The sequence below is a fragment of the Aquila chrysaetos genome, chromosome 23, assembly GCF_900496995.4.
Source record: "Aquila chrysaetos chrysaetos chromosome 23, bAquChr1.4, whole genome shotgun sequence".
In the NCBI taxonomy this organism is placed as follows: domain Eukaryota; kingdom Metazoa; phylum Chordata; class Aves; order Accipitriformes; family Accipitridae; genus Aquila; species Aquila chrysaetos.
The window spans coordinates 1,528,124-1,550,082 of record NC_044026.1 but is presented as its reverse complement, the minus strand read 5'-3'; the positions used below and the strand labels follow the sequence as shown (position 1 = coordinate 1,550,082).

At 38.5% G+C, this 21,959-nt stretch overlaps 1 protein-coding gene across 9 annotated transcripts in view; it reads right to left on the bottom strand.

The window, feature by feature from the left end:
• Positions 1–21,959, bottom strand: part of ARHGEF7 (Rho guanine nucleotide exchange factor 7) — a 127,788-nt gene that overhangs the window by 20,910 nt on the left and 84,919 nt on the right. For 6 of the 9 annotated variants that reach the window (XM_029998757.2, XM_029998759.2, XM_029998764.2 and 3 more), the window contains 9 exons: positions 13,642–13,780; positions 12,680–12,739; positions 11,311–11,457; positions 9,318–9,404; positions 5,714–5,792; positions 4,164–4,303; positions 3,257–3,481; positions 1,869–1,889; positions 1,191–1,284 (listed from right to left, as the gene is read on the bottom strand). In XM_029998757.2, the coding sequence (XP_029854617.1) occupies positions 1,191–1,284; positions 1,869–1,889; positions 3,257–3,481; positions 4,164–4,303; positions 5,714–5,792; positions 9,318–9,404; positions 11,311–11,457; positions 12,680–12,739; positions 13,642–13,780 (992 nt within the window). The remainder of the gene's footprint in view (positions 1–1,190; positions 1,285–1,868; positions 1,890–3,256; positions 3,482–4,163; positions 4,304–5,713; positions 5,793–9,317; positions 9,405–11,310; positions 11,458–12,679; positions 12,740–13,641; positions 13,781–21,959) is intronic. The other 3 variants (XM_029998758.2, XM_029998761.2, XM_041119470.1) reach the window with 1 other exon arrangement.

Genomic DNA, 21,959 nt, shown 5'->3' with positions numbered 1-21,959 from the left:
TTACCACTGCCAGCACAACTACTGAACCTCCATCCTCCAACATCTGAAATGATACTGTATTGCAGTACTTTAATTTTTCCTAAACAGACACCTTCCTGTAAGGTTAAAATGTCCTGAACTACACATCCACTTGCACATCCACGAACACAGGATCATTCTGTTCACTACCTTAACCTTTGCAGTATGAAATTCACAGCACACTCAGAAGGACCTCCACCTTAGACAAACCAACGGTGCCCTGAGGAAAAGCTTTTTCTCTCTACATAAACCAGGGAGAGACATTGTTCACAATAACACACTTCATGCATAGTCTCTGTCTTAAAAAGCCCACGAGCAAAGGACAGACACAGAGAAGCAAAAGCTGCAATAAAAGAATATGGCCTTCAACTTAAATACCCTGTCTTTTATTGATACAAATACTTGGATTATTCACACAAATTTCTAAGGAAGAATTAGAGTGACACTGACAACTAAGTGAATATTGTGTTTGCTTGATAACATTAATGTTCCCTCCACCCCAAATTATCCCAACATCCGGATTTTGACCCTTCTGTTTTTCTATACATTCATCAGTCCCTCTCAGTTCAGTGTTGCTCTTCAGACTTCAAGCACTCTAAAGCCCTGCAATTCACTCAGACGCAGACACTAGCAAACGACCTTATTCCTAGGAGACGAGAGCAGACTGTTGGATCTTAGAGAGTGACCTCTCTAAGCAACTAGACTTCGAACCAGCAGCAATACCCAGCTTTCCAACACACAGCTCAGCAGAAGCTCCTACCAGGATCAATTTAAGAACATAGCTACCAAGTGTTCTGCAAGAGTCGGACAGTATCTTCAAATTGTTCTTCACAGTATTAAAAGACAGGTTTACCTTACTGAACTTTACATGGCTCTATAGTCAAGCTCACTTCCCTCTGTAGCAAACAAATAGAAAGAGGCACTTTCCATCCCGAGCATACATCCACTGTAGTCAATAGTAAAGCTCTAGAAAGCAACTAATGCCATCATGACATAAGCACCTAAGATGAATAAAACAAACCATCTGCTGGAGATACCTACCCCCCTCTCCCCTGACAGGAGAGAGGAAGCCAGATGACTCGCTTACGCTGTACGCCTAACCTTCACAGAATTTAAACTGATGTTAATTCCATCCTTTATATTATGCAGACATTTGTTCAAGTCTCTCTTACTTTTTCTCAGTGCAAACTCTTCATCTGATGGCTTCCGTTCTGGCTTGCGTTTGGGAAGCAGCTTTTTCATGGTTTTAGGGCTTTTACTGAGATCCTGTGCAGGGAAAATAAAATAAAAAGAGTAGAGCTTCTCTAAGATATTTCAAAAGTTTAACTTCTAAGATGCATACAGGAGTTACTAACTAAAAAAATCTTTTAACAGCACCAAAATTCAGTTTACTAATATTTTTTGGCACATCCGATTTGCCTGAACTGGCTGACTTCCTCTCTACCCTTCCTCCAACTATACACAAAGTCAGATATTTTATCTGTTCTATTAACAGAAATATACAGAAAAGCTGCTGCAAAAGCATGCAGGCTGTTTGGGAGCTAGAGCGAAGGGAAGAGGCAGGCATACATTAACACAGGTTTTTTTTCCTTAAATTTTGAAGAGACAACCCATTTCACTTGTCTACTTAGAAGCAGGTAAAAAAGGACCTAACAAGGAAGTTTGGCAGGTAGTATACTCTTCAAAGCCAGAATTTGTAAATGTTTAGGTCTGTTCTTACAAAGCTGTACAGCAAAAAAAAAAAAATACAGCAACAAATACAGCATTTCTGCTCAAAACGTGGTCATGCTGATTTACAGGGACAATGCTAGGTTACAGGAACAAAAGGAATATACTGGTCTACCCCTTACCTTAAGGATACAAGACATCCTCTATAAAAATATAGAACAAGAAAGTAAAAAGGTGAATGAGCAAGACAGACCAAAGAAGATGAAGATAGGTTTTGAACATCATTGTATGCTAAACACTGTAAAGATGATTGAAATTTTACCACATGGGAGAATTCAGTGCCCTACACATGAAAGCATGAAAGGAATTTAATGTAAATTACAAATGAGCATATAGTACAGCAAAACAGAAGAACCTCTTGTAGCAACTAAGCCTGAATACTAACCTTCCAATTGCTGATCACCTATCACTTTTTCCCTGTTGTTTAGGGGATTTATAAAAGAAAAGAAAAGAAGTCACAGACACACAGCCACCACAAAAAAACACAGCCAGGCCACACTGGGGCACAGTGTTTAGGCTGCACTTTCTAAGAAACTGCAAGTTACATGTCTGCAAAATAAAATTTCTCTGTCAACATCTCATGCTTGCAGAATAAAATATTCTTAGGCATAACTGCATGATTCCTCCTGGGCCCTGTTGCTTCACACTAAATTAGTATCATGAGAACGTATGACAAAGACACTGAAACAGGAGGCCACAGAGCATGTAATATTCTCCTCCTTACATACACACAGACTTCTAACATAAATCTACAGAACTGTGCAAAATGTACTGGCAGGGCCAAATTAACCTACCACCACCATCTTTTTATGGTTAAAAACACCACATTTTATTTCTCTTGGAACAGATTCCTGTTTCAGACCATATGCTAATTAAAAAAATACAACAGCATGTTAAAATCTAAGCTTTTTTTTTTTCCTAATAGTAACATTAGCCATCAGATTCTTTTGAGTACAAAAACATTACATATATTTTGACAGTTAGCATTTTTTTTTAATATGCTATTGTTGCCTAGTAACAGTGGCAACTACTGAGGAACCAAGAGTCAATTATACCACCACAGCTGTTTAGAATGATTTGATACAGCACTTTGAAGCACCATAGGATCTCTCATCCTAAATACTTCGCAGTATGCTTAGCAAATAACTTACTTAGCAATAAAGCCTGGATGATCAACATAATGAATTTCTAGTTTAAAAAAAAAAAAAATTTTAAAAAAAGAAACAGTCTTATTTATTAACTGGATAAAGAGTGGAAATAAGTGGAAGCACTTGGAGTAAGTGGGGGAAGCCTCTCCTAACAAGCCTTAGTATCTTCTGAGCCACAAGACTAAATCCCTGTTTGAAATAAACAGCATTCACTAGTCCATTACCATTGATTCAGCATTGGCTGTTAAATCCTCTTTATATAAAAACATGCACAAAATTGTAAAATGGTATCACGTAAAAAAAGTTAAACTTCCTGTTGCAGGCCTGCTACACAGTCAAATTTCTTGGCTGCCACATCTCACCTCTTTATAACAAAGAGCTGCTGAAGGCCGTAATGGAGGTGCGGGCCGTAAGCAGCTCAGACTCCAAGGCTTGGGGGTTTTCGGAGGTTCCAGAGGTCCCCAGTTTATCGTGGTATGCGGAGTCCCATGATGTGATGGATGAGGAAGAGTGTGGTACGCAGGAGTCAGTGGTATCGGCTTACTGTCCGAATGCTTGCTGGAGGGCGTTACTGGATGGGAAGGAAGCTGTCAAAGACACAAAGGCGATGGGAAGGGAAAGAAAGTATGTTATTGTCATAAAGACATAATATCATCAAGAATTGGTGAAATAATCTCACTCGCTATCTAGTCCTTCTGTTTATTACAGCTGGCCTTTGAAAATTTTTACACTAAACTATTATTTGGAAAAATGGAGCCTGAAGAAATTTTTATTGTCTACCACAGACAGAGCACGCACTAAAGAAAGAACAGCTACGAGCAGCCCTGCTCCCACTTCTCTCACCACTGAGGATGGAGCTAAATTTAGATCCATTCATACCTGACAACTCAAATGCAGAACCCAAAAGAAAGTACTTAAGGAAATCGTTTCTCCACAGCCTGCCAAGTACATCACCAATTAAAACCTACTGTTCTAAGGATACTTAAAAGATAGTGGTGCATTACTTGGTGGTGTATTATTTGGTCAAAACAGAAAAAGTAGTGATAATTTTCTTTTACCCTGTTAAACTATTACACCAAGATCTAAGCTTTTTATTCTTTGTTCACACAATGAAAAACAGAATGATCTTTTGACCCATTAAACTACAGTCATAACATTCAGTTCTTGTTACTAATGGCTAAAAAAATGCTTTACATGGTGGTATATTTGCCAGATAACCTAATTCTGCATACACTGCTCATTCACTTCAATCTAGAAGCTCTTTCTTACTGTGTGAGATGGCACAGAGTGAGGTTTAATGGTGGGATTCCCAACAGTTGTGACTTTGGTTTGCTTCTGCAGGTGATCCACCCATTCATGCAAATCTTGCTGGTTGTTACAAGACACTAGTATTCTTTCAATCATATTTCCTAGGTGACAGAAATGATAAGATGTAAGAAACCACAGAAGAACACCTTACTCAGTCTGACATGATTATAAAGACACTCATTTCCTAAAACATTGAATCCTGTGAGTACCAAGCAAAAATTTTAACCTTTATTTTCAGTACAACAGCATCTCAGTTTTCCAGTTTTAACAAACATTTCCTCCACTTAAATTTGTTCTTGTGCCAGGCATAGGAGTTCTACCTTCTTCCCCACCTCTAATAATTACACACAACCTTTAATGACAAGAAATAGACGTGATGTAGGAGACAGGCTCATCTAGTAGCCTTATGCTTCTCCATCTTCCCCAGGAAAGGTAGTGTATAGCCTAAAATGTCATTCTTGAGTCTGTAAGCTACAATATAGGAAAAGTTATACAACACAGTTCACTGATCTCTCTCAGAAAAAGGCATACAGTTGGTCTGAATCTAATATTAAAGTTGAGGCAAAAGTCACTTGGGAAAGCAATCTTAACCAAAGATTACTTTTATTTCTGCAGTTCATTCCATTTTAACCCATCAACATTCCTCATCCGAGGTCAGCTTCATAGCTATTATCTCAGAAGAACATGCACCACCAACAGCTTTTTCCCTCTGTCTCCTAGCATTGAGGTGTGATACTGCCTGCCACTTGAGAGGGTCAAAATTACTTTACTTAAATGCAACCTGCTCAGAGGCAGAATTGATCCAGGAAATGAATGAAGGTATGAAGCTCCACCGTGTGGACCCTGCTCTCACTGTCCTTTAAATCACCCAAGGATGTAAGGTACATGCTGAAACAAATGACGTAACAGACAGAAATTACCCAAAGTAAGCACAATGGCAACCATCATTAGCATTAGAGATACTAAAGGTCTCAGGAAAGAGGTGGACCATTTCTACAAGAAAGCTCTTGCTTAAAGCTCTTCCAGAGTCTCTGGAATTCCTCTTCTTCCAGTGAGTAGCATACTTTGAACTGCTTCATTATAAAGGACCTCCTCCAAGCCTACTGCCTCCATTTATTGAAATACAGAAATCTGGGGATGAATCCCATGCAAAGACAGTTTGTTAACTGCTTAAGACAAGCAGTAAAAAGCGGCTTTCCAGCGAGGCTCCAGGTAGCTGCCTTACAAAATTTGTATGATTTTGTATAATGACAGGATGGTTGAGGCTGGAAGGGACCTCTGTAGGTCATCCACCCCCTGCTCAAGCACAGACACCTAGAGCTGATTGCCCAGCACCGTGGCCAGAGAGCTTTTGAGTATCTCCAAGGATGGAGATCTCTCCAGGCAACCTGTGCCAGTGCTTGGTCACCCTTGCAATGGAAAAGTTTTTCCCTCTGATCAGACAGAACATCTGACATTTGAAGTAGTATATCCTGGAGTAAATAGCAAATAAAAATATTTATAATCAATACCTGATATTTCAAATGCATTTTTATGGTTTTCACTGTCTTCTAGCTTTGTGATAGTCATTCCTGTCATTGGCAGTTTTCCCTAAAAAAACCAAAAACCAGTAACACTGAAGTTAAATCAAAAACACACAAAAACATTACCAAGAATATATAAACTTCAAGCTCTGAACAAAGACATACACAGTAAATTGACAAACACATACACACCAATGGGTTTAAAAACATTTTAAAAATCCATACAAACACCCTGTAATGGAAGTTTTTGACATGCCCAACTTCTGCAAATGACACCTGTGACTTCAAGGAGTCTATTTAATACCTAGGCAGGGTATGATATCCATACAAATGTAATAGTGGTCACTCATCATAGCCTCAGGTTCTTGAAACCGAGGCCTTCAGGGTCATCCATATTACATGATGAGAGGCAATGGTGACTCATCTTTAAGCACATTTGTTTGCAAACTGTTTGATTAGCTCTCAAAATAAGGTTTGTAGTACAAGTAGATTTAGAAAGGAAGACTTCACTAAACATGCATCAATTATTTACTGAAGATTTACGTCTCTAATAACCCCACTACTAAATTCACTCACAGAAACATTTGGGGAAAAAAAAACAAAAACCAAAAAAACAAAAGCAGCAAACATACCTTTACATTTGTAAAGTTTCAGAAGAACTTATTAATTTTACAGAAAATAACCTCTCATTTGAAACCCAGACAAGCTGGAAGAAAAATGTCAGTTTAGGATAACTTTTTGACCCTTCAGAAACACGAAGAATAAATAAGACTGAATATTGTCAGGATGAAATGCTCTACCAAAAATGCAACTTCAATACAAGTTCTTTAAGACAGATTCTGTATTCTCCTGCACAGAAACACTATTCAGCACTTGCTGGCAAAAGCGCAAATACTATGTACTGTGGAATTTTGGCTCCAATGGAGAGAAAAGGAAAAAAAAAAAAACCAAATTTTTTTTTTCTTCCCCCTTTCTTTCCTAATGTCTGCAGAATGGACAAAGGTTTCTTAGAAGCTTGGAAACTAAAAATCACTGGATATTCTGTATGCACAAAGCATGCTCAAGCCCAAGATGCCAAAGGGAAAGGAAGAGTTTTCTTGCAACAGCTTCCCCTCTGAAGGAAACATGGTGGCATTGTGCACTACGATGCAGCCTAAAATTCTCTCTTCTGCTTTTCTGTGTTTGTTGGTTCATGAATAACACAGCACACAACTGCAAGGAAAGAGAGGTGCAAGAACTCTCGATGTAGGTGGAAAGGGAATATGGGAATACACTAAGCAAAAGACCGGTGACAGAACAAAGATCACTTGAACCACATGGAGAGAAAAAGTACAAAGTCAGCAAAACATGAAGAAAACAGAACTGAACTTGTGAATCGTTTACGTTCCCCTTCTTTCCACACACAATTGTGAAGCCCTCCTGTGAAGCATGGCCTGTGCCCCTTGTGGCTTCAGTTCACCACTGCTTAAAGTTCTGCCCATTAGCTCACGTGGCAGATATCAGCACTATCAACCAAAAAATCTGAAGCCTGCTGATAACTGGAATATTCAGTAATACAGGGAGGGTGTAATGTAAGATGCTGCCTCCAGTGGCATCATTTCCCTGGGAATGACTGAGGGAGCTGCATCATCTTCTGTCCATATCCATCCCAGTTCTGAGACAAGAACCTCAGAAGAAAAGTTCAGGCGGCCTACATTATGCAACCTAGACATGGCTCTGAGCCATTGTCTCAGACACAAACAGTGATGAAATAATTTTACCTTGCTGTGAATATGTAGTCATTAAAATTTGAGAAGTTCTCAGTGTTGAGAAAATCACATGAGAGGTTATGAGGAAATTAAGAGCTTTGCATTCAACAGAGGGTTGGATGGCGAACACTTAAGTGCTGTGGCCATACTTAATAGCAGCTGAAGACAAATGCACAGAAAATTGCTTATTTACTGAACAATGCTGTGCACCTGGGGGACAAGGTGGGAGGGAGGAGGAAGAAATGTAAGTGATGTACAATAAGAGAGCAAAAGAAAGCCTGACAGATTGTTTAATTTCATATTGTTTGTTTGTTAACACACTAAACTTCCAGTCAGTTGCCTTTGTAAACAGTACAGAAGATCTACCTTCATCAGAAATTCTGGATGTGTCACTTGGAATACAGAGCTCACTTGCCTTTTCTAGTATCTTTTTCCATCAGTGTTGGGATAAAGCACTTGCCAAAAATTCTTAAAAGCAGCACAAAGCTAACAAACTTCATTGTCCACTTGAACCACCTAATGCAACACTGTCTGAGACAAATCCAGCTACCGCCATGGCAGGTAAGATACAAATCCAAACATGAAATTTCCAATTTAATTGCTCTTAATTAAAAAATAGAAAAAAAAAAAGTCACACAGTTTGTGACTGGCTGTGGTTGATCATGTAGGAACCCCGAATGACTAAGCTTCAGCGTTCCTTCACGGCAGGCCAATCACTGCTCAGGAGCAAGGAACAAACTGCTCAAGAGCCTGATTTACAGAAGTACTTACAGCAGGTGAAATATCTGCCTCCTTTTAGAATTTTGTTGCAGTTTTTCCCTTGCTTTTGGTTTTCTACTGGAAACCACATAGCAATACTTGAAGAACATTTTATAAAGATTTCAGGAAGTCATGGACTGTGCATTTGCTTTAGCTTTACTTCTCAAGTGTCTTTCGAAATACACACCCAAAATGAGAGCTTCTGCAGAAGCACTGTGTCCTAGAGCTATGGGGGAGCCAACCCAATCGGCACTGATCCTCCTGCACTGTAGCAGAGTTGTTCTATTTCTGTAGTGGGGAAACAGGCACAAGTATTCAGCTAGGAAACTTGGTAGAGAGCTCAAAGACTGTGTCTACCAGCAGCGAGCAGAGGATTTGTGAAGTTAAACACTGGCGCTGAGGACCTGAAGGCCACATTGTATGCATTTTGGGTGGTGTTACAGTGGGCTAGCTCTAGGCTGGGGCCAGGGACTAAATGTCAGTCCATGCACTTCATCTGCTCCAGTAGCTGGAGCAGATCAAGTGCACTTTTGGAGCATGCCTTCCAGTTCAGCTTCATCCAGAGGGAATCTAGTCTCTGAGCCCCAAAATGACTTCTACACTGTGACTCAAAGATCATTAAACAGAAAAAAACTAGATTCATTTCAAAAGTGCTCTGCTGATTCAAAGATAAAACACTACTGTAGATGCGCCTAAAGAAACAGATGGTAACAGCCTAACTCACACCCATGAAAGCTTAAGAGTGCTGTGTAATTCTGCTAAGACTCGACCAGCAAAGAGCACTAACCAACCTGTATAACATCATTGTTTTCCTATGTAGATCTAAAAAGCTACCGATACTTCCTCTCATTAGCTACTACTAACAAGGTAAAAAAACCTTTACTGATAGTCATAACTGCAAAAATCAAACCCTGCGTTTCTAGCCCAGAATTTTATAAAACACGTCACCAGTTCCTATTGTAGAAATTACCTTTTATTTTTATAATGTAAAAGTTTAATAATCCTTCCAAATTTTCTACGAAATACCATTTGGAAAAAAACACACCCCAACACATTTATACACATACGTACATGTATCACCTTACCTGATAGATAAACCCACTCATTCTCGGGCTGGCAGACAACATTAGCAAAATATTAGGGAAGAGAAGAAGATACCTTTCATTCTTTTCCTTATCAAAAAAAGAAAATGAAAAAGTAAATACAACATCAGAAGCCCCCCCCCCCCCCCCCCCTTTTCTGTTTTATATTATTAAAAGCTACCATCAATGTTACAACTCCATAATTACTCCACAAGTATTTGCTCCTGGCAAAATTAACTCTCCATAGAATTAACACCCCCACTCCCTCCCCAAACCCCAAGAAGTGCCAGAATTATTTGATTTTCTGTTCGAAAAGTGCTAGTAACACATGCCTCTGCTTCTTCCTGGAGACTACAGCCTAATATTTTAAAACAGAAATTTTACAGTCTGGGTGAAATACTGACCACATTTAATATGGTAACAAATGTTTTGCCAATTTCATCAAAACCAAAATTACAAATTTGATATATTTCTTAATATAATTTAGATGGATGCTGTTACTGTAACGTCAAGACCATGGTCTCTCAAATTGGAGAGACTGGATTTTTGAATGATGTTGGATTATGCCCCAAAGCAGAAAAAGAATATCAAAGAAAAGGAGTAACGCTTATATTTGCAACAAAAACACTCATTACTTTTTTCTGGCTTTAATTTGCTGGTTTCACTTATGAAGTTGTCCTTTGTGGTTTTGTTTTGGGGGTATTTTTACGGAAGGAGGAGGTTTACTCAATCTACTGCTATAGACAAACAACAAAATAGAGAAGCATTAAGGTATAATGTTTTAATTTTACTGACAAAACAAATATATCCATTGACAAAGCCACGTCTCAATTTCAAGCATCTTTGCAAAACAATGCAAGTCCTTACCAAGTTTTAATGTTTCTGTTTTTCAGTAAACATTTGTAAATATCTATATCATTTTAAAATAAGACAAAACCAAACCCAATTGCTTTTGCACAAATGAAGCTGTTCTATATCTAGTCAAAAAACTGTAATGCTATGCAGAAACTTCTGAAAGTCATTACATTTGACATTTTAGCTCATGATGAGAGTGGGGGGGGGGGGGGTGTTTTGGTTTAGTTTTAAGACTACAAGAAGAGACGGGACTGCAGAAGATGCACTATCAGCACTACTGAATCTTATTTATTTATTTTAACACCTAACAAAATGTCTGAGAGAAAAACATCAGGCAACAAATTTTTAAACATTCAGTTGCATAAACACTTTACTCTTTTTTCATATTTATGGGCACCTTTGTTCTAAGGGAGGAAACTGACTGAATGAGGTTGCAATTCAAAAGCCCCACCAGGTTCAAAGCTTCATTGATTTTACAGGGGAACAACTTACAGTAAAAACATGTCAGTAATCTGTATAACATTTCCTTTCTGTTAGCACTTTAAGATTATTTTAACATTATTTCTGGTAGGACAACCTTTTCTTTGTGTGTTTTGTTTGTTTGGTTTGCATTTTAAAAAACCACCCCAGTGTCACCTTCAACTTTCTAATGTCTCGTTCTATCCTATTTCTCCAAAACCACTCAGTTCTCAAGCTTGTATTTTAAAATTTACTGCTGGAGCTAAGTGCCCAAAACAGCAAGGAAAAAATGTGCCTCAGACAGCATACAATACAATACCAAACTTGAAAGCTTTTATTTAAAACAAGCCGTAATAACTGCTATGCAAAATGATCCTGTAACATAACTGCACATGGAAAATCCTGTTTAATTATGCACTTTGAAAATAATCCTGCAAAGTCATCTTCATATGTTTATAACTGCTATATTTGGTTATGTTTTAGTAAATTTTACAGATGAGACCATCCATCTTCAAGGACATTTATTTCAGGTTTTGTAATAAAAGCCTTAAATCAGTAGAAAAAGATTTTAGTCTAGATTAGTATCTCTGAAGCATTGTTTATTTCTGCTGCATAATTATTATAATTAATTTTATTCAAAATGGAAAAAAAAGACCGACAGTAAAAATGAGAAGGACATTACCTCACTTCCAGCACACTGAATCATGACCTGGGACATGTAAATCACATTGCCAAGTGTTTTAATATCCTCTCCCTCCCAACAACGGATAGCTTCTGTCAGTATTTGTAGTTCAAGTTCTTTCCGTTTCCGTACTTCTTGACATTGTGCCTAACAAACATAGAGAAAAATACCATCTCTATCAACTCTATCAATTTGGAGCGGATTAAGGATAGAAATACCACTACAGTTATATTTACTGTCGTGCTTGTAGTACACAGAAGACAGTACCTAACTTGAAACATTTTCATTTAGATGACTATACCAATATTTCTTATAAAACTAGTTTTGCACTTCAATATTATTATTTTTCCTTTCAATACACTGACTTCAAATACCATTCCAAATTCATAGTCATAGCTCTGTTTCTCAAATTTCTCCTTTCTTTACATTTCATATTTTTGTACTTCCAACCAAAAATAGCTAGGCTCAGCAGAAAAGAGTAACACAGCTGCCACAAATACACAACTACACAACAAAGCAAATTTCTTTAGTAAAAAGAGTCACGACAATTGTGCCAACTATGAGTGTGTATAACCTTATGTTCCTATTTTTATTAAATGTCTTCAACCTGCTCTACTAGCTGTACTCCCATTTATTTGAATTTTTCTCAACAAAAATTGTTTCCTCTTGTTTGTAAAGCATCCAACAGAACAGGATCCCCAAACCTCTTCTGAACACAGATAACACTTAATTTCTGCGTTAAAAAATAAAAACCAGAAAATGCCAGGGTACCACCAGCACACACTCCTAACAGGAAGGGCAAAACATTAAGTTTATTGTAACTGAGACTGCATTAAGTATACGCTTGTTGCAGCTGACGTGTGGTTTGTGTTTGTTTTTTTTAAAGACAGTAACAGACAGCTCATCTGTTCAAATTAGGCTCCCATTATTCCTAGAAGTTTCATATCTTCTGAACTTCACTAGCACTTTCCCCTTCATCCTCTCTCCCCCAACTCCAACACCATTCCCCTAGAAGTAATGCACTTTAGAAAAAACTCAGAAAATATACTCAATTGTTGCAAAGAAGCCCTTCTTCAGGACACTAGTTATGCTACCACTAGGCAAAAGGGAGACGAAGCACGAGCAAGAGGGCAGACCAAGAGATGCAGAATGCTTTCCGTTGCTCTGACATTAATAGTCTATTTGTTCTAACTCCCCAGCAAATTACCATCCCTAGCTCTCCCCACAAACAGCATCAATTTCCAGGCTTACAAAGATTTCTTATACAAACATTTACAAAAAGGCTTCACTTTTTTTTAAAGCAATAGAGGGGGATGAAATTAGAAAACATTCTACTTAAAATATATCATCTGTTTTTTATCACTCTTACAGAAAGATTTTTGAAGGCAGTCATGGATTTTTGAATATCTGGACGATCCGGATGATAATCCTAAAAACAAGGGAGAAAACACACATAAAAACTTCAGTTCTAGTAAAATTTAACAAAAAAATTTTTAGAGGCTTAACTAAAAACAAGTAATTCTGTAAAATAGAAGTTGTAGACCAATCTGCTCTCTTTTCACAGCCGCCTTATTCTTATATCAAACACTGGTGGTCTTGCTTGTAGTAAAAACAAAGAAGCACGTATAACGTTCCTCCTTATGCTTAAAATAGAGCCAAGAAAGTTTTACAAGACCTAGTGGATAAGAGATTTTGAAATCCTAATAGGAACGTGTTTATTTTTGAAGAGTTTTATTTGGCATGTTAGCTTTGTCACAAACCAGATTCCTTGCAGACTAGTGTGTTCCGTTGCCACTGACTGACAAACCAAATTGTGTGACAAGACAAAGACCCATACACTTTCTATTTCTTTCCCTCCTTCACACTCCAAAATCTAACCTATAAAACGCGAAGGCGGAAACAGTAGCTCCTCAAACACCTTCCCATATTGGAAAGATCGGTTTTGGACAGTGCTCAGTGAAGTCAAAGGGACTACTCCAGTGATGTGTTCGACATGCTGGGGTCCTAAGATGAGAAGCAGCACTCCTTCTACAAGATAAAGTAGCCTCGAGCAGTATGCAGGAGACACATTTAACGTCAAGTCAACCAAAGACCCTGCAAGACTGTTCTAGCAGTGAAGATTAACTTCTCTGGCTAGTTTTACTTTAAACGTTTAGCTTTTACAGGAAGTTTTACTGCACTAAATTTTAAACCACTCCAGCCCATATTTTAGAAGGCTGACGGAAGAGCAAACAAATGTAATTTTGGGTCCCATCATGTTTGACATGTACCTTTAAAATAATTGTTGTCAAATCATCATTAAGCTGGAACATAAATGCTGATAAGATATACCTCCATGTGCCTTTCAAGTTCTTTGAGTAACGTGGGGTATTTATCCAGACGCATAAAAGGTTTGCTGAGGCCCGTGGTCAGTACAAGGATCCCAGGGCTGTTGGCACCTTTCATCTCCATGAATTCTCCTAGCTCCTCACTGTGTACACAAGATATTTAAGCAAATTAAGATCAAATTACCAAGGCAATTAAAATTACATTGGGTTCTTCAGTCTTTCATCCACAATGAATTCTGCCAATAAAACAAGAGGCCAAATAAATCAAAAAGTAACTCAAGTACAATTTAAGTGCTGCAATCAGTTTCTGCATTAAATAAAATACAGGAACAAAGACATTTGCAGATTTGGGGTCCATCCAGGGAACAACAGACATAGGATCAAACCCACCTTTCTAGGCAACTGATGCTCAAAGACAGAGTACCCCATCTGAGCAAAGATTACAGAATAAAGCCATTTGCGCTGTATTTTATTACTCAGCTCTTTATTCTAGTAAAATGACATCTGACCTTAGAGGTGATTTACACAGGTAATACACAAGCATAAATGAGTCAATGGCTTCATATTTAATCAAGCATTGATATTTTTAAGGTGTCAGGCACTAACGGGAAGACACAGAATGTTTCAGGACCTTTTTTCCTCCCACACTTACATGTTTAATGACCTCATCTCACACATCCAAGGTGTTATTGCAGAATAACCAACTAACCAACAGCCATACAAATGGTAGACCATAGTAGAAATAATTACTGGGCAATCTATTCTCAAACGAGTTAGGGTTTCACTGAGGGTGTACTCACACAACAACACTTGTTTGGACAGCAAAGCTGCTGTAAGAAATCCATGCTCTCCAAGTATCACGAACTGCTACTTTCCCTACCCAGATGTTTTTTCATATTTGTCATTTCCAAGAACTGGCCCAGCCCCTCAACTTTTTACATTAACTCAGTTTAAAAAGCAGCGCATCCTGGGAATTTCAGCTCACTTTGCTATCAAGGAGACTTAAAATAGCTACATATTCTGCTTCCTCATAAAGCAGAGGTTTCAGAGGACTATGGTGGAGGACAAGCTTTTCAAGAGTTTAAATGACCAAGAACAAAGTGAGCTCTCTCCATGGGGAAAGGAAGATACAGCAGCACCTGAGCTGACTTCCAGGCTTCAGAAAATACAAGTTGCAGAAGAACATGGGATTCTAAAGACAAAATCTAAATAAAGGAAATTCAGAAAGCCGCTTATTAAAAAGATTAACATCTTCTTGCACTCAAGCTGTGTCATTCCAAACATCTGCAGATAGGGTTGCTCATGTTTTCAGCCCTTGTTATAATAAATTAACTAGTTCTCAAAAAAACCCACAACAAAACCCCACTATCCTCATGTGGCAGTCGAGTAAATTCTACTCTAAGATTATCTTTCTACTGATTAATAGCATTACGCCCCCATAAGTCAGAATTACTACTTTAAAATTTTTTCCCCTCCCTGGTTATTGGCATAGTCTCATTTTTCAAAGGAAGCCTTAGTCAGCTACCAGATTCAGTACTTTGGCACTGGTTTTATACTTTCTGAAACAACAGCAATAAAGGAGGAACACTTGTACATTATGGCCACATTAACGAAAAGGGAAGGGCAAGGATTTCCAAACCTAGGGCACAGCGTTTCCATGCAGAAAGCTAATCCTGACCTGCTCAGTTTCCCTAGGAAACAGACACTGATAGGACACTGCCATAACACACATGCTCAATTATCAGTGAGTCATGCTGTATGAAAGCATTACATAGATTCCGACAAAACAGACCTCCCTACCTCCCCCAAGACACACGCACACTCCTTCCCATTTCAGAACAAGTGACACTTTACTGATGTCATCTGTCCCAATAGATAAGAGAGCAGAACAAGAACGTGAACCGCAACCTTCCCATCCCAATGTAAGTGCTTTACCCACCATCCCACCCCGATCTCTCTCCTCCCAGCTGCTGAAGTTTCCCCAAGTTTACAGAACAGAAGGTACTTTTCCATACAGTTTACTCCAATGTTTACTTGTCTTCAAATTAATTAATTGGCATTTACTTACACTACCTTGCTTAAATACATCCAGTACCCTTTCTGAACTGTCAGGTCCAACATAACGTTACGCCACCTCTTTTAGAGCACGCCATCCCCATTCTAACTAGGCCCAGGCACTCCTCGGTGCATGTATTTGTGCAATTTTTGCTGTACTCAACTGCAGAGTTGACAAAGCCAGTGAAGGGATTTCCCAACACCGGCCAACCTCGCGTTTTAAAGATGCAAAGAGAAGGGCTGGGCACACTTGAGAACGTCCACAGGTCCACCAGGCAGACCTTGCTACATCTCTCTCAAGCAACGTGTATCAGCAACTCCAGGCTTCCTACAATCAGCTCATGACACAATCATGTTTTAGCCAAAATTAAAACCCAATGAAAAAACCTCCTACAGTACCTTGCATGAAAAATTACATTAATGCAACACAGATAAACCTGAGTACTCTTCTAGCTTAACTTTAGATTGAAGAAGTAAAGCTGGCCAACTCTGTATACCTAGAGCCTGAAAACCTACTTTGCCTTACGCCTTCTTAGTCACAGCCCTTACTTAGCATAAAATCACACCAACTTCAGAACTTGCCAACTGATTCTGGTGGCACCCTAAACAAGACTAAGGATTTTGACTCATGATTCGGTTTTACAGTGTTACCAGCTGCTTGTTCATCCAGGATTCAGGCTAATTCACTGAAATGAAACATTAAGCTGCATGGCTCTGGTGTGGTGGCACGTCCTCTCCTCCTGACTCAGCTAAAAAGTAGGGACCTATTTCCAGCAAGGTGATGAGGCAGGCAAGTGAAGGTACAGCGCCCAGTTTCCACAGGAAGCTTTACCAAAGCTCACATGTGAAAGCCCTTCTGTCAGAAGGCACTCAGTGGTTTTATATTTCAATTCACTGTGTATATGACACTGATCATCTGCACAACACTGCTTTTTTTTGTTTGTTTTATCCATTAATTCTCCCTGTAAGCACCCCCACCCATGCCACCATCATAAAGCTAGATTACATATGGTACTTGATAAGTATCTTCATCTATTTTATTTTAAATGAAAGACATTTGCTACAAGAACCAACAGGAAGTAACCATTTAAACTCATTCTTTGCATTTTGTTTGCTTTAGCCAGACACACAACCCCTGCTGCCTAACTTTATCAACTATTTATTCCCTTTCACATTATCTGCTATTCTTCCCCATTTCAAGCAGCACAATCCATACGCGTATCTATGCAGCTTCTCTTCTCCCCCCCAGCATAGCAGTATGTTCTACAGGACGTGCCAATCACAAATACCACACACCGTTCAATTTAACATTGTTCTGAACAGCAATAATTTTTGCCTTCAGATTGCAAAGAGGAAAAAAAAAATCCTATTCCTATTTAATTCAGCCATCTCCATGCTGCTGGGTGCATACAAATGCATTATATAAATGGTATTTGCTGAGCTATCCACCAACACAATGCTTGTGCCCCCCCACTTTTTTTTCCATTTAATGCCTCTACAGTAGGAGGAACATTGGTTACCATTTCACCCATATTCGCATTTCTAATTTTCATTATCACTGTTCCATTTCTTCCCAACTTCGGAATTATGAAATAAATGTGTGAGAAAACAGGAAAAAACTCTCTGTAGCCTGAATTAAAATCGACTACTTGGAAAGCTGAAATAAAACCCTGACACTATCTTGTTTTCACTGTCTACTCTGCAACGCCTTTGACTAAACACACTCTGTGGTTACGCAATGTTGCAGCAGTTTCCAGACCATTCACTGCTCTTCCACACAAGATACTCCGTTGTTTATCACCTCCCTTTTCCTTAATCACAGTGTAGGAACCTACTAAGCAAGTTTAAACCTCAGCTCACTTGAAATGTACACAAAGTCCTGAAAAACACGCTTAGCAATGGCATCATCAGGAAGCCTTTTACCAGAGCAGTGTTAATAGGTGTAATTAAAACTGAATGACGTCGTTTTCCTCCCAACATTCCCAAGAGGACAATGTTTTCTTTCATACACTTCTGTGCTTCCCTCTGACAAGTTTTGACATGCCAGCTTGTTCAAACTCTAGTGTGAACACACAGACACACACACACAGTCTTTTAATACAATAGGACCCAAAATTTTGTCTGAGCAGTTCCATCACGCAGACCCCGTTAGCAGTCTACTCATGCTAAACCAACCTGCTACCTCTGCAGCTTCGTGGACATAAAATATTTGGCAAAATGGACGTTGCTTTAGCTCAAAGCTTAAAGTGAGCATCCTTCATTTATTCACAAAGGACAAATGTGATACAGAACATAACTGAAAGGTTTACTTTTAATAAAATATGGGTGGATTAAAAAACTGTTTGAATACGACAGCAGTTCACAACTGTCTTTTAATTAATAGCTGCTTGAAAGTCAGTGTCATTAGCTGAAGAGCGCAGCTGCTTTGCCAAAGACAATGGCTCTTTCATGTCACAATTGCAAATGATGCCTGCAAGTACCACACTCTCCTAGGCAATATATGCTAAATAAAACTCCGGCCCACAGCTAAGCAGTATGTTTTTAAAAAAGGTATCATTTAGCTGAACAGGAAAAAACTTCTGAACGGTGAAATCATCAACGTAGTCACAACTGCCTAAATAAGTATCTTTTCAGAAAGAGGCAGCTGAGATTTGAATTCACTACTTGCGTTGTTTCACAGAACAGAATGCAGAGAAGCGTATGAAAGTGCTGTGCTTCATTTATGCTGAAATTTCGAGCTGAAGAGTTCTCTTCACTCCAGACTAGAGTTAGTTCACAGCTTGAGATATTTTAAAGGTCACCATGAAAAGTGTCTTTAAGCCCTATTAATATGTTCACATCTTTCTTAGTACAGATGCCTCAAAAGTTGCAAATCGGACTGGTGGGAGGGAAGAAAACAAGTTCAGATGTGCCTATATTAACAGAAGGAAAAAAAAACCCCAACCAAAAAAACCACCCAACCCAAAAGCAGCCATTTAAACTTGAGGAAAGCACACCCAGGAACTAAAACATATATGTTTAAAATCACAACTTACACTTCTGAAGTAGGTCTCTGTTTGTAATAGATGGAACATGAGCTATCACTGCTGACGGGTCTGAGGACTGCACACAGGCACCGCATTTTGAGAGCGTTGTGGCACAGCTTGCCTCAGCAACCCCTCAACCGCAGCTTTTAATTTCCTAGTGCTAAACTTCCCAGTCAAGCTCCTCTCCCAGGGACTGTTGCTTGGCATATGACATCAGCCTGCACACTTGCAGGCTCAGGGATGCACCAAAGTGGGGGAGGCACAAAGAGTTTTCTGACTCAAGCTGATCTGTATTCCATGCTCCAGTTACTCTGAGTAATTGTGATGTTTCAGCTCCACAAATTTTATCTAGACTGCTAGGTCTGTGATGCAAGTGTAGAATATGCTTGGGACATTATCTAAGAGAAGAAAAGAATCTAGCAAAATTAATGTTTGAACAAGCAAAGATTTGTGAATAGCTTTCTTCCAGCTGAGAACTGGCTCGATCGACACTTGCCACTTGGCAAAATAAATAAAGCAGGCGTATATTACTAATTTTTGGCTGCCTTTTAATCAAATTAAATTTTCTTTTGGAAACATTTTTCATCCATTTCATTTTAAAATAAACATGGTGTTGTTTAAACTAAGTAAAAAAGCTTAAACCCCCCCCCCCCCCCAATTACATACTTAATGCTGATTACGTTGGGTCTGCACTCTCTATTTCTTCAGAAGAGTTTTATGTCCACTGATCAGTGGGGCCTGTTAAGACTTTTTTTTTTTAATTATGTTATCCACCCTTCAGTGAGTTCTATACTCAAATATCTTTCCTCTTGCCATTTTGGATACAGTCCACATAAACTCCCAGTCCTAGCTTCTGCCTCATCTTCTTCTTTGCTTCAGTTTCTTCTTACACTGAACTTTGTGGCTTGTGATCTTCCCCAGGTAGAGAACATCTGATGTTCCTGGGACTCCTTACTCCACTGCAATTACCCATTTCTGTATTTTGCATTCAACTGGGGTTTTTAATTTGAGGGAAATTCATTCTTTCATGCCTTAGGTTGCTCATCCTGTTTATTCTCTTACTGGAAGGCAAGCATATGTCTACGATAAGAAGCACACACAGCAATCAATGCTACTCTGACTAAACACTATGCTCCTGAGGCCGTACTGCTCTCACCAGCTAGGAAAATTCTCTCCTAAAATAATACCATATTATAATATTGAATCACCTACCCTTGGCCTTGAACTGGGATCCTCAAGCAAAACTATGGGATATTAGAAACAAACCTCATATAATAGAGCCAAAAAGGTATGACTGTTATGGAATAAAGTAAATAAAATCACATACAGTGGCACTATAGCCAATATGAGAGAAGGGAACAAGGGGAACAAGGGGAACAAGGTAAGAGGCAGTGGTGGAAACATGCAAAACACTGAGTTCTGCCAGAGCCATCACCCAACTGTACCCAGCAAACTCCACCTCTTCGGCTTTAGCCAGTGGCTTAAGACACAATTACAAGACACGATGACAAACCTAAGGAAAAATGACTTAATTCTTCAAAATTCTTGATTCATTAAACAGAAATAATTGTAATTCTGGAAAAAAAAAATTTAACAGTTCTGAAACAATTCCTGAGACAGAAAGTACCTACCAAATTTCAGGACTGTATAAAATTGGAGAAATTATGTTGAGTACCAACTCTAACACCTAGATAAAACTTACAGTGTCACATCTGGAACCAAGAAGAGAATCTGTTCCCAAACTTAATAGTAAGATTTTTGTTGTTGTTGTCATGATTATCAGAGACAAATACATCCTCAGAAACATGCAGCTCTGGAACCCGAACTCCTGTTATGGGCTGTATTAGGTTTTTTTCCCATTTCTTCGTATTCACATACACTCAGGTCTCTAACGATACTAATTTCAGTAGTTTGACTACTAACTATTAACTTAAGGAAATGAATGATGTTTGCAACTTTGAAGATTTGAACATGAAAAAATCTCTTATTCATTAAGTAATATAATTTACTCCCTTCACCTCCAACTGTGTGTTTATATAAACACAGACATATATGAACATATATATGCACACCCCCCCTTATTTGTACCAATTGAATAAAAGACCCCATGTTGCTGCTACATATGATCGAGAAGCAAATGGCAAGGAAAAGAAAGAGGAAACACAGGCTGGCATTCATACTGAATGGCATTTAAAAAAAGAAAAAAAAGAAAAAAACCCAGTCACATTCCAACTGAATGCCGCTTTTAAATCTCCAGCCCCATCCTAAGTACTGCTATTTAGAATCGACTTCATGAAAATGCTATTCAAAAAAAGAAGCTTTTGACTAGAAGTCCAAAACAATTCTAAGTTAATGCCATCAGGTTTTATATATACACATATGCATACACACACAGTCTTTACCAGGTGTCAATGGCATTTTAATAGATATTACAACACTCCTCAAAGAGCATGCTTGACACCTCAGAAAATTACATATAAAAACCTCATGTGCAATATTCCATCAAAGCAGATGACTGCTTACAATTTTGATGTTACAGTGATCCAACTGGTTATAGAAACCATAGTTAATGCTTCAAAATGATAGCCAATTTCCTGTAAGTTGGTTTTAGTCAGTGACAGTAAAAATACAATAATAAAACTAGTATATTTTATCGAATAAAAACCAAAAAGAGAGGTAAAGTTTCTGAAGTTTCACCTAGAACAATTATCTAGGAGATTTTTTGTTTCTTTGTTGTTGGTATGATTCCCACCAAAAAGCAAGTGAACTTAATAAACTGTAGAAAATACTAGTTTTGCGATATAAGAATCTGACTTCAAGTTATCTGCTGTGTTTTTTTGTAGAAAAGCTTTCAGAAGCACAGTTAATGCATATATGTTCAGTTTACAAAGTGCACAGAGTTCATGGCAAGAAATAATCTACTGTAGACAGTAAGAATTTGTGTTCCAAATCAAACCGCTCCGGACTGTTACTTTTTCCTCTCTCTAAAACGCTACTGAATAGCACAGCTGTTACAAACATGATACTCAAATCCAAGAATTCAGCAAACATCCATTTCTCTGCCATATTTTTGCTGGTATTAAAACACATATAATGCTTTTGGACCCTCTGGTAAAACTATACTACAAAACCAGCCAACAAAATCATCACTATTTTTTAGAAGTCTTAAACCTTGGCTTTTGACATCTCTGAAAAACTCCAGTTCAATATGATCTAGTGTTAACCGCAGTGTAGTAGTTTC